The sequence below is a fragment of the Columba livia genome, chromosome 11 (genome assembly GCF_036013475.1).
Source record: "Columba livia isolate bColLiv1 breed racing homer chromosome 11, bColLiv1.pat.W.v2, whole genome shotgun sequence".
In the NCBI taxonomy this organism is placed as follows: Eukaryota; Metazoa; Chordata; class Aves; order Columbiformes; family Columbidae; genus Columba; species Columba livia.
In genome coordinates, this window is record NC_088612.1 from 17,743,990 (window position 1) to 17,756,341 (window position 12,352).

The window sequence follows — 12,352 nt, forward strand, 5'->3', positions numbered from 1 at the left end:
CAGGCCCAGCTCGGGATCTGCCGCCTCCGCGGGACCCGCGGCTCAGCTCAGCCGCTGAAAGGTGTCTGGCTGGGGCTGTTTGGACCCGCTCGGCTGCTGTGCCGCGCCGGGGATCGAGCCCCGGCCTAGGAAGCTGGCAGCGAAAGAGCAGGAGGGCTGGGAATGAAACGCTCCAGAGCCAGGCTGCTCCCAGGCTCCCGGGGCTCAGCGTGTGCTGGGCAAATTACAAGCGCTGAAAGCGTCAGCGAGGTGGTGGGCACGCAGCCAGGACACCCAGAAAGCCAGAGGAGACAGCGGGGTGCAGGAATGACAGTGCTGCTTTGGGGGTTTCTCTGTACTGGCAGCCCTGGAAATGATGGGCTGGGAGGAGGATGAGTGTTTGGGTTTTTTTCGTGTTTCCCATGTTTTCCCCTTCCTCCACCTCCAGCACAGATGGGATTGTCGTCCCTCCTCTGGGGAACTGCAGAGGTCCAGGAGAGCCGCGTATGCAGCAGTTCCCATTCAGAGCCAGCATCAGTGATCTCCCTCCCTCTCTCGCTTCACCTAAGCTGTTTTCTCCAGGTTAATCCTCCCCCCGGGGTGGAGGCAGCTAAAAAAATCCTCTGCCCCATCTTCTGCTGTCATTTGTATGTGAAAAGCCACCAGAGTAGTTAAAAATCCCAAAACCTCATGTTTAAAGTCCAAAACCCCTGAAAGGCTGATCTTCTCAGAAGGAGAGTTGAAAAGCAAAACATGTTTCAATGTGTTTGGTTGGTTGGTTTTTAATGTTGTTTTTTTAGTACCTGCCATGGAAACAACACCAGACGTGCTCAACAACTCCATTCCTTTAATCTCCGCTTCCATCCCTCTGTCCCCAAAGTGCTGGGGGGGCTGTGGCAGGTCAGTGTTCCCCCAAGGATGGGGACTGTGGGGTAGGCAAAGCCCTGAACTCCTGCCCCTGACCAACTCCACCACAAGAGCTAAGAGGACCGGTCACTGGTAGTGTATTTATATATGTTGATACAAATAAAAACAAAACAAAACCCCCCAAAGTAATAACAAAAATGTTTCTCTGAACAAGAGCAAAATAGGAACATTTACAAATACTTCTGGCTCTGGCTTGGATCAAGTTAATGTTAAATACAAAAAAACCCCACCCAAAACAGAAATAAACAAAAAACCAAAACACCCCCACAGATTATAAAAAAATAAGAATATACACATTCAAAGAGCTTATTACAGTATAAAGTCATGGGGGCCCAGGCACCGTGGGCCCCGGCTCCCCAGGCAGCACAGGGGGGGCCGGCGTGGTGTCCCAGTGGGTGCTGCTCCCCAAGGTCAGCTCAGCACCTCCCGAGGGTTTTGGCTTTTTCCTCAGCGCCTTCGCAGCCCGTGACTCACCGCAGAGCCAGGTCCCCACTGCCAGCTCGGGAAAGCCAGACAACTGGTTGGTCCCCGTCCCCGTCATCTCGTACCTAGTGACTCCTGTGGCTGCGCCCCAATGGGCAGGGGATGCCGGTGAGCCCCTCACCCCCCAACCAAAATCCTCCAGAGATCCTCCCCCCGGGATCAGAGCTGCCCCTCTCCCAGCAAGAGACGAGGATGGGGAAGATGAGACAAGGAGGAGATGCGGCCGAGCATCCTGTGGGATGGGCACAGCAGCAGGTACCGGGTCCCAGGGCTGCCCGCGAGGGGCAGGACAGGGGACGAAAAGGGGGTGGGGGGGAAGACAAGACAGAGCCATGACCAACCTCATCACTCCAGGGATCACAGCAGTGAGACGAAGGAGAGCAGGGACCCACAGGAGCTGCTAAAGCGGGTGCTTGTATATATGTATCTATATAACAGCTGCGGTTGGGCACAGTGAGGATATATCACATACACACATACGTAGGGACACACAGACGTAGTGGCAGGTAAGACTGAAGTAGGTGCCTCTTCCTAACCCCAGGCCAGGACTGGAAATACATTTAACTTGGGCTTTGCAAAGCCCATTCTCTAGATACACTTTAGATGGTCCCAACAACAACAACAAAAAAATTAAAAACAAACAAACAACAACACATCTCAAAAAGAAGAAAAACCACCTCCCCGAACAACCGAACCCCCAACAGAAATACTGCAGAGAGGAGCGAGAGCCCCTTCCCACCACGTCCTCCACCACTGTTTGGTTTGAATAAGGCACAGTTCCACGGCGGTGCTGATGGCCGAGGACGGGCAGCTGCCTGCTCCAGCACCGCTGCCCCGACAGCTCTGCCGCGTCCCGGTGGGCCCCGGGAGGACGGGAAGCGGGTTCCGTGGGGAGGTGGCGGGTCTCAGTGTCCCGGTGAGCTCCTCTCCTGGGCGGCGTGGCTGTGGTTGGGGAGCAGGAGGCCCTGGCGCTGGGCGTGCTCGAGGATGGCGGTGTAACAGAAATAATACTGCTCGGGGGTCTGGATGCTGAAGGCGCGCTGGGTCCTCATGCGCAGCACTGTCTGATAGATGTTCAGCGTGCCCACGTCCTGCAGCTGGGACAGGCAGATGTCCAGTGCACAGAAGGTACCTTGAGGACAACAACAGGGATGCTGTCAGCCACCCAAGAGCCATCACTGCCCCTTGTTTGCCCCGCTGCACGAGACCACGGGCAAGGCAGAGACACCCCAGCTTCCACAGCAACTCCTGGGGACATGCAGCCCCGGTCAGCCATGGGTTCCTGGGATGGAAATGCCGCAGGGGGAGGCTGGACTTGCCCCCTCACCCCAAAAACCTCCACCCAAGCAGTGGGGTCACCCCTTACCTGTCCTGCCAATGCCAGCACTGCAGTGCACCACAATTGGGGGTCCCCCTGGGTGACCCTTGAAACGAGGTCCCAGGGCGCTGACTGCCACTCTCTGCTGCTGCTTCACGGCCCCCAAGAAGTCAATGAGGGTGGCAGCAGAGGAGGGGACGCCATAGTCTGGCCAGCTCAGATACTGGAAATGGGACACCAACCGCCGCTCCCTGGTCTGTGGGGAAAGCAGAGGGGTTAGACCCTCTCCTCTCCTTTGCCCCTCGCCACAGAGAACCTCTGGCACCCCTGTGGCTCCCCCTGCAGCCACACACCTCTGAGCTGTGGATCTCCAGGATGGTTTTCTTGTAATGGTTGAGGTTCTCCATGCCCAGGTTGGTGATGGTAAGGGCACCGAAGCACACCTGGAAATCCTTCTCCAGGGGCCAGTACTGGCCACACTTTCTCCTGCCTCCCTCTTCCAGCCTGGGAGCAGAAGGACAAGCTGGTGATGTCCTCCTCACCTTGCTAAGACCATGCCCCATGTCCCCTGGCCCATGCCTGATGTGGTGTCCCCACCCTGCAGGGCTCTGGTTGGCACTGTGGCTGCAGGGCCACTGCAGAGAGCACAGCGCTGCTCAGCCAACATTTTGCAAAGAAAAACAGGGCTGTGCTCTGCCCAGGGCACTCACCGGGTCGTCATCACGATCACCAGGATGTTTTGCTCCCATACCATGCGCCAGAAGTCACCGTAGGTGTTTTCCAGAGGCCCTGTGGGAACAGCCCGCGCATCAGCCAAAAACCTGATCCCTCCTCTCTGCTCTGTGCTGCTTCGCCCTCGGGCAGACGCTTGTGGGGCAAAGCCAGGGGCTGGAGGCAGGGGCAGGAGGAGGGGGCTGCCACTGCTGCTGCTAGCAGGGGTCTGCTCAGGACCCTGTTTGTGGGAGGTAGCTGAAGGAGGACAGACCCACTTGCCCTCTTCCAGGAAAAAATCTGCTCCCTTTCACTGAGTACCAGGAGGGGAGTAAGTAAATCCACTCAGAGAGGAGTAAATCCACCCAGAGACAGGAAGGGCTTGCCAGGCAGTGCCTCCCCCTCTGCAGCCCCTGGCTGCTGCTGGGCAGGAAGGTGAAGCCCACATGTGCATCAGCAGCCAAATGACCCCTCAGCAGCTCGGGGCCATACCCTGGGTCCCAATGTATGCGTTCCTCTGCTTGTAGCCATCCATGAAGCTCGCATTGATGTAGTCAGTCAGCTGGGGAGGGAAAAGCAGGACAGCATGAGCCCTCGGGAGCCCCATGGCTGGGATGGCTTCAGATGGGACCCCAAGTGTCTATCCCGGGCTGGCTCACCTCTGGGCGGCTGTACGGCTTGGCCAGCTTGACTCGGGTTTGGTCCAGGCAGGGCACATCCCCATACCGATTCTTCTCCTGGTTGTAGGGTGCCCTGGGAGGCAAGGCATGCGGGAAAGGGAAGCAGAGATGTTTTCCAGGCGGGAAGGGAAAGGCAGCATCCCTCCCTCCGCACAATACTGGCGCCTGGAGCCTGGGCTCTGCTGCCATCGCCTGGCCAAAGCCTTCAGGAAGCAGAGTCCCGGCCAGGTCCTTGTCCCTGCTGTCCCCTATGCAGCTCCCTCCTGCCCCCGCAGGCTGCGGGAGCCACAAAGGGGGCTTGAAGCATCACTAGGCTGGGGGTGTCCATTGCTAACCCAAAGCACTGCACCCCAAAGAGATCACCACCGAGCAGCAGAAGTGCAGGGAGAGGGAGGACCCAGCGTTTTTGGAATAAGAGAGGGGACCCCCAAACTGGCCCGCACCCAACTCCTTCCCCAAAACTCACAAAGAGCAGACGAAGGTGCCGGCCGGGCTCCTGCGCCGAATATCTTCATACTCTTCGTAGATGCCACGCTTCTGCTTGCGGCTGACGTGATCCAGCAGCTCCTGGAGGGTGAGGGACTTGGGCCCGGGGACGTGGACAGAGCCATTATCTTTGGGGGCCACCAGCGGCACCAGGATGAGCTCGTCCAGGGGGTCAGGGTGCCCGTTCTGCTGGGGCAGGAACCGGCAGTTCCAGCTCAGAGGGTCCAGCTTGAGGGACCCCCCGAGGTACTCGGGGAGACACTCCCGGGGCAGGTGCTCCTTCAGCTCTGACATCTTCACCATCTGCACCTGTGGGAGGAAGAGGAGGAGCAGGGGTGACTCCCAGAAGGATGGAGAGGGTCTGCTGGGGACACGGACAGGGATATCAAGTCTGGCATGATCCTGACGGAGCCCCAAGTTTTCTCCCAACAGCACCAGGGGCTTCCCATTCCTCCCCTGCCCTGGGAGGGTACTCAGGGGAACGCCAGCAGTGGGGCCGGGGCTGGCCCCCCATATACCCCACACAGACATGCAGCTCTGAATTTGCAAGCAGATCTGAGCTCCTTCCAAAGACAGAGGGGCAAAGTCCAGCTCAGGGAGGCACTGGGCTGGAAACGGGCTCTATCAGCAGCATGGTTGATGCTGAGCATACTCTTTTAGGTATTTTTGGCTTTGCCAAATACCTGAACGCAGGTATTTAAGTTTCCCTTTTCTCCTACATGCTCAGCTGAGGTTTCCTTTCCTTTTAAACATTTATCATCGCCTCCACTTTCTGCTGCTGCTGGCAGCCTCACCGCAGAGGAAGAAACCGTAGGTGATTTCAAAAGGGGCTCAAGATAATTTGCTGAAAATATCGAAACAGGTTGGCCCCAGCTAAAGAGGCTGAGAAAGGCTCCGTTTCCCACAGATTTGGGATCAGCAGCTACCAATGGACGTGGCCGGGGGAGACAAGCACCACCCTGTCCCAAGAGGAAAACAGGCTCAGCCCTCCCCGCGAAGGGGTCCCCGCTCACCCGCTCCCGCAGCTTCTCCTTGAGCAGCAGGCTGATGATGGAGTAGGGCACACGGAACCACATGGGCGCTCCCACGATGAAAACCTTCTTGAGCCGAGCTGGGAAGGCGCCCTGCAGGTAGGAGGGGGTCAGACCCACGCTGCCGGGCGGGGGACATGTCCCAGCAGAGGTGATGACCAAAGGGACCGTGAGGTGGCAATGCCACATCGAAGCACGCCTTGAACACAGCCAGCAGCCCACGGCCCTGCATATTTTTATGTTCTGATATGGAAACAAATTATTTCCTTGGAATTAGGCAGGCAGAGGGTTTGGCTCCGCGTGGGAGAGGTGATACCCGGGAGCTGGGATTGTGCAGAGAAGACACCCGGCCAATATTTACTGTTATTTCTTTTTTTTTTCCAGAGAAGGGAGGAGGCACAAAATGCCAGCACGATTGAAAAATAATTTGCATCTGTTTTCCCAGCAGCGCTGCCAGCAGCTGTGAGAGGAATCCAGTGCAGGGACAGCTGATTCCCCACCCGCGGGACACCGCAGCTCCCAGCGCCCTCCCGAGGTCCTGCAGGGCTGCAGCCGCTGATCCTCAGCCGAGACATGGGCAGCCACGAAAATTTATGCCAAAACCACAGGACTTCATGTACTTGATGAGCGAGCGGCCCGTGTGACATCCCCAGACACCAGGTCACCCCTGGCCATTACCTTCAGCAGGTTGAGGATCTTCTTGCTGAGGTCCAGTTCGAAGTTGGTGTACTGCGACCCTGCCATGTCGTAGATGAACACCAGCCCGTTCCTCTGGGTTTCAAAGCTGAGAGAAGGCAAAGAGCAACATCAACCCCGCAACATCCAGCTGCTCAGCTCCTGCCCCATGCTGACCTCATCCTCAGCCTGCTGACCCCAAAAAATCCCCTTCTGTGCTTCCAGAAGGACTCACAGACCCAAAGCTCACTTCTGCATTTCCCAGCTGCTCTACCACCTCTTCCTACCACCCTTATTTAAGCCTGGCTCGTGTCTTAAGCCTGTCTCAGCTGCACCGCCTGTGATGGGTAAGTTCAGAAATGGAAAGAGCCCAGGAGGATGAATGGGATGTCCCAGGTTTATATTTTTGGCAGGGCTCATGTTGCGTCTCGCCGGCGGCAGGGCTGTCTCCTGCAGGAACTGGGGGCTTTGCTAAACTGAGTCCTGGATGTGGGCAGGGAAAGGCTGCAAAAAGCCTGGCTCAGGGGATTTGTTTTCCTTGCTGAATGCCTCCATGAGGATGACTGGCTGGAGTTCACAGTGGCGGAAGACAGGGAATTTCACACCATGGGGAGCTGTGACCCCTTCTCTCCAATAACTAGAGACAGGAGGCTCGCAGACAGCTGCAGCCACAATTTCACCTTCAGGGATTCACATTCACAGCAGCGACGGCACCTCTTTTCCCCGCAAAGCCTTTGGGAGCAACTTAATCAAAACCTCCGAATGCAGCGGCACCTCCCCTTGCCCCTGAGAGGGACAGGGCTCCCCATGGACCTGCCACCATCGGTCACAGTGTCTCTGCTCACCTCTCCACCGCACGGTCCAGCAGGTAGAAGAGCGCCTGGAGCACCACGTGCTGCACGCTCTTGCTGGGGTGGTGCAGCTTGGCCGTGAAGAGGGCGATGGAGGCTCCCGAGGGGTCCCGCACGCTCTGGTGAGGAAACAAGGTCAGGTCCCCGCAGCACCCGAGGGTGTCCACGCGGAGTGGAGCTGGGATAAGCCACCAGGTTGGGGTAATTTGGGGGGGTCACGTCCCCGCCTACCAGGATGGTGAACTTGCCGCTGAGCAGCTCCGAGCGCAGCGGCTCCTCGTGTGGCTTCAGCTTCACGATTCCCTCCTTCAGCCGCGTCTCCTGTGGGCAGGGAGCCAGTGTCACCATGAGCACCCCAGCCCCATCATGTCCCCGTGGGGCACCCAGCCCTCTGTGGGAATCCCCCACCAGGGAAACCTCTGCTCCACAGCACCATTTTCCAGCGTGGGAAGAAAAGCAGCTTTGCAAAACCAGGATGGGAAAGGTGTATATATCTGTTATAAATGGGGGGATGCTCTGCAGGTACACACCCCTCTCTCAGCAGAGGGGAGGGAATTGGGGTCGGCAAGATCTCCACGGTGACTTGCCTTGGCTGAAAAAGGATTTTCCAGCTGGATCAAACACATAAGGTAGTGGGAAAAAGGAAAAAAAACAGAGGGAGGGTTGTGCTTGGATCAGAGATCTCTCGCAGCACAGAAAGCCTCGACCAGGCTGACCCGGCGTCGCTTGCTTACCCGGTAGGAGTGGAAGAGCTCGATGGCCCGCAGGACGTCAAACTTGCGGGCCATGAGGAACTTGACGGCCACGTTCCAGGAGAGCGGGGACACATTGTACTGGCCCGTCCACTTGTTGATCTCCTCCAGGAACTGCTTGGTTGCCTGCGGGAGAGACAAGGGACATGTAGTGAGATGGGGTGGGAGGAGAAGGAGTGCCCGAGGAGCATCCCTGCTCACGGTGGGAGCTACGTGGTCCTCAGGGCACGGACAGGGCTGAGCAGCACTTGGCAAACCCTGCAGCTCCTCGGGTGAAGTGGGGAGTTGTGTGCGAGGTACTGGGAAAGGGGTAAGGGCAGTGGGGAGGGAGCAAGTGGTAGGAGAGCTGGCATTGGAAACATGGCCTTAGGGCTGGGGGAGACTCACAGAAGGGAGAGGGGGAGCAAAAGGAGGATTTTACAGGTGGCAAACTCCCACTCAGACACAGCAGCCTGGCAGCAGCTTCCCAGGGCTGCAGCTCCGCCGTGGAGCGGTGAACCCAGCCATGAGGACACAGGTAACGAGCAGGACCGGCACCGAGAGCTGACGCTTCGATGTGCTACTGGACACAGACCAGCTCATCCAGTCAGGACGGTTTCACACGGCCACAGAGGATCAGAGAGAAGGGCTCAGTCCACGAGGGTCCCATGCAAAGCGAAGCAGTTTTTCTTTCTGCTGCAGTGACCCCCTGTCCCACCCAGGAGCCCCAAGGGACATGGGGCAGCACGGCCCAGCCTCCCAGTCAAAGGATGCGGGCAGGATGGGGGATGTCCCTGACATGCCCACTCTCACCCAGACACCTCAAACGGGAGTAATTTCCATCCTCACAAGAGTGGAGGATGGTGATGAGAGCGTGAGGAGGAGGAGAGACAGTGAGCGCTGAAGGCTGGCTCCCAGAGCAGGGCGCGCAGGCAGGCGGCGGTGTTGGATGTCACGGAGGAGTTACCAGGAGCTATTCAGCCAGAAAAGCTCGTTGGCGTTAATGACTTCCGACCGGAGGAAGGGAAGGGCCAGGGTTTATCGGGGGCACAAGGCTTGGCGGCGGCAGCGAGCGCCTCTCACGGGATGAGCCGAAGGAGCTCAGCTCCTCCGAGGGGTCTCCGCAGCTGGCCTGGCAACACAGGAGGCATTTTTGGAAGGAGTACTGGGTCACTGGGCTACTGTCAGCCGACAAGGGCCAGCCCAGACTCCAGCACACCACAGCCAGAAGTTCCCTAGCTGGGTATCAGAGCCCTGCAGAATGGTCAGGAGGGAACTCACAGAATTGGGCTGGATCTGCCAGCAGCTGGGGCCCCCGGCTGCCCAAACACTGGGGCTGGGCTGGAGACACAAATACAAAGTAACAGCAGAGATGCTCCTTCCCCAGCAAGAACAGGGTGGCACGGGGATGTAGGCAAGCACCAGGCACACTCCCGCTGCCCCTGGATGGACTTGAGATGGGAAATATGCCCTGGGATGACGGGAAGGACACCTTGGGATGATGGGAGGAACACCCCAAGGGGCACAGCGGCGGTAGGGAGAGGATGCAAGGGGTGGTTCAGATCTCCTTCTTCAGCATCTATGCCATCGCACTTCACATGATCCCATTTCCAGCACCCATCACGAGGGACGCTGGCTTTTTTTTCTGCAACGGGGTAGACCCCTGAGGAGCAGCACTGGCTTTGCAGGGCCCACAACCCGGAGCCACAAGAACATCACTCCCCGCAAACAGGGAGGAAAGATTTGCAGAAAAAAGACCCATTTCTGCAAGTGACGGCAGCAAAATGGTCTGCGGCACGGCGCTTTGAACAATGCCGGTCTTTGGAGCGCTGGCGTCATCGAAGTCCCTGCTTTGCTGCACCAGGGCAGGGTGGTGACAAAGCCACCACCGCAGCAACACAGGGGCTCTTTGAGCCCTCCTCCCCCAGGCAGCAAACCCAGCCTCCTCCTTAAACCCGGAGACAGAAGTAAGTCCCGTGAAAATTGTGGCTGGGCTGGAAACCCCCAAGGAAAATTGGTTTGGTCCCTCTGGGATAGGCTGGGGAGGGAACTGTGGGGGTCCCACGGAGCAGCAGACATCCCGAGGCTGGCAGGGAAAGGAGAGGGGTGAATTCCCCCCCAGCTGTCAGTAATGGGCGAGAACAGAGCAAATGGAAGAAATCCTGATGGTCCCAAGGAGGACAAGGGGGTGACAGGAAGGGGATGTCCCAGCCCCAACCAGCGCTTACCCATGAAAAGAGAGAAACTTCCACTATTTGACTCCCAAGCCACTGAGGGCAGCCTTTCCCACCCCAGTCTGACGATCCAAACCTGGAACATTACTGCAAGTATCTCCTCATCTTCTCCCTCTGATATTCACGCACAAAGCAAACACCTTAGATCCCTCTCCTGGAACACACTGCAAACCAAGCCTCCATGCTGGAGCAGGGTCTTCTAAAGCCCCCTTTGCTGGAAGCTCTGCCCCCTCTTTGACATGGGAAATGCAAATCACAGGCACCTGCGGGGACATGGGGCATGAACAACCCCACTCCTGGAGATTTTATTACCCTGGAGATGGCAGTACCAGAGCTGTGCTGATAACAGGGAGGTGTGGTGGAGGAGAGAGCCTGTGAGAGCTGCACTTCCCGAGCACCAGCACAGGCTGTGGGAGACTCTTCCAGCTCTGGGTGAGCATTCCCTGCGGGGGACACGGGGGGTTTGGGAACCCAAGGTCTCTGTACCCACCCTCCTAAAACCCTCCCGTAGAAATAAAGGATGTTTTGAAAAAGAAAAGCCAACAACCAAACAGAAAACTGACCACCTGGCCCCTTTCGCCTTCGCACTGCAGCCCCCAAGGCCAGCAAGGTGGCGGATGTGATGCTGTGCCCTCAGCCAGCCTGAGCACCACCGTGGGGCAGGGGGACCCTGGACTGGAGGCAGCCTCTGGTCCCAGCTCCCAGGCTCCATGTCCCCATGCAGCGGGGAGCCTGGCAGACGTGGCTCAGGGTGTGGATGCAGAGCCGGGTGGGCATCCCCGGGGACGAGGATCAAGGAGGGGAGAGCCAGAGGCTGCTCTCGCCATCCCATGCGCCCCAGCTGGGTTATCGGCCCCCGCTCCCCGAGCCCAGCAACATCCTCCCGCGGTGACGCAAGGCCGGCGGAGGAAGCCGGGACGTCACGGGAGGCCTGGGGCGTGGGAAGCGCGTGCACACGCATCCCCACGCCAGCCTGCCCTTGGCGGGGAGGCCCGGCAGGAGAGGCCGCTGGCAACGGGGGGGACACGCCAGTTTGGGGGGGCATGACCCCAACGCCACGCTGCAGCATCCCTGCTCGCCGTGACACCCACGGCACAGGCCCGGTAAAGGCCTTTGGGGTGCGCACCGTGCGAGCAGCCCTATGGAGATGGGGAACTGCGCGGGTTGGGGGCTGCGCTGGTTTGGGGGGAGGGGGGTTGCAGATAGGGCTTTCCTCGGGGAGAACCGCCTCGCTGGGAAATAAACGGCGCTGCAAAGGGGGGACACAAGTAATGGGGAGGGGGGACAGCGCACGGGGTGCTGCCCAGCCCAGCCCGGCTGCGGGGAGGGGGAGCCGCGGGACCTACCTGCTCCTCCTCGGCGCTGAGCTCCGCGGCCATGCTGCGCGGCCCCGCTGGCCCCGCCGGGCCGGGCTAAGCGGCGGGCGCTCCGCCGGAGCCCATCCCCGGGGGCCGGCGGCGCTGCGGGCACGGGCCCCTCCCGGTCGCCGCAGGCTCGGCGAGGGTGGCTCCGCCCCGGGGTCCCCGCCGAGAGTACCGAAAAATTTAAAATAAATTAAAGAAAAAAATATATATATCTATATCTCGCAGCCCCCCGGGAAGTTTGGCTGGCCCCGGGAAAGCGCGGCTCGGCTGGGCTGGGCCGGGCTAAGCTCCCGCCCCGCTCCGCTCTGCCCCGGCGGGGGCGGCGGCAGGAAGCGCCCGCAGCCCCCTCCCCTCCCGCGGCTGGGCCGGGCCGGCCCGGCGGGCGGGCGGCCAGGGGGAGGCGGGGGACAGGAAGCCCGGCCCGGCGGGGGGGCGGCAGCTGCCGGGATGGAGCCGCCGAACTCGGCCCGGCCCTGCCCCTCCACGCCCCGGGCTGGCTCTGCCGGCGGCGCGTTCCCGGGATCCCCCAGCTCCGGTTGCAGCCCTGCCTGGCATCCCCCGCGCTGCCTGCGGCGGAGACACGGGCAGCGGGGAGGCGAGCAAGGGGCAGCGCTGGAAAGGGGCGCCTGGAACCCCCCGTGCTCTGCCCTCCCGCCTGGGACACCTTCGCAGCCAGGCTTACAGGGACCTCGGAGAAACCCAAAGGCTGTGCTGTGTATTTGTGTGAGCCCACCGCCGAGCAAAGCTCCCCGCGGCCCAAAATTAGTCTTTTGTTAATTCTGAATATGTGCTGTACCCCTCAAGCCCCGCGAGCAGCGACCCCGGGCCAGGAGCGGGCAGCCGGCCCCACGGATCAGCTCTCCGGAGCGCCCCGCTGCTGCA

General features: G+C 59.6%; 1 protein-coding gene across 1 annotated transcript; it reads right to left on the minus strand.

Annotated features, from left to right (window-relative positions):
* Positions 1-745: 745 nt before the first annotated feature.
* On the minus strand, positions 746-11,814 carry PTPN9 (protein tyrosine phosphatase non-receptor type 9). Its single transcript, XM_065076161.1, has 13 exons — positions 11,453-11,814; positions 7,876-8,019; positions 7,373-7,462; positions 7,136-7,260; positions 6,294-6,399; positions 5,598-5,708; positions 4,565-4,893; positions 4,078-4,171; positions 3,911-3,980; positions 3,418-3,496; positions 3,061-3,211; positions 2,756-2,963; positions 746-2,521 (listed from the first exon to the last, which is right to left on the minus strand). Exons 1-13 carry the CDS (start codon positions 11,483-11,485, stop codon positions 2,295-2,297), a joined length of 1,767 nt encoding a protein of 588 aa, XP_064932233.1. The 5' UTR covers positions 11,486-11,814; the 3' UTR covers positions 746-2,294.
* Between the last annotated feature and the right edge of the window lie 538 nt (positions 11,815-12,352).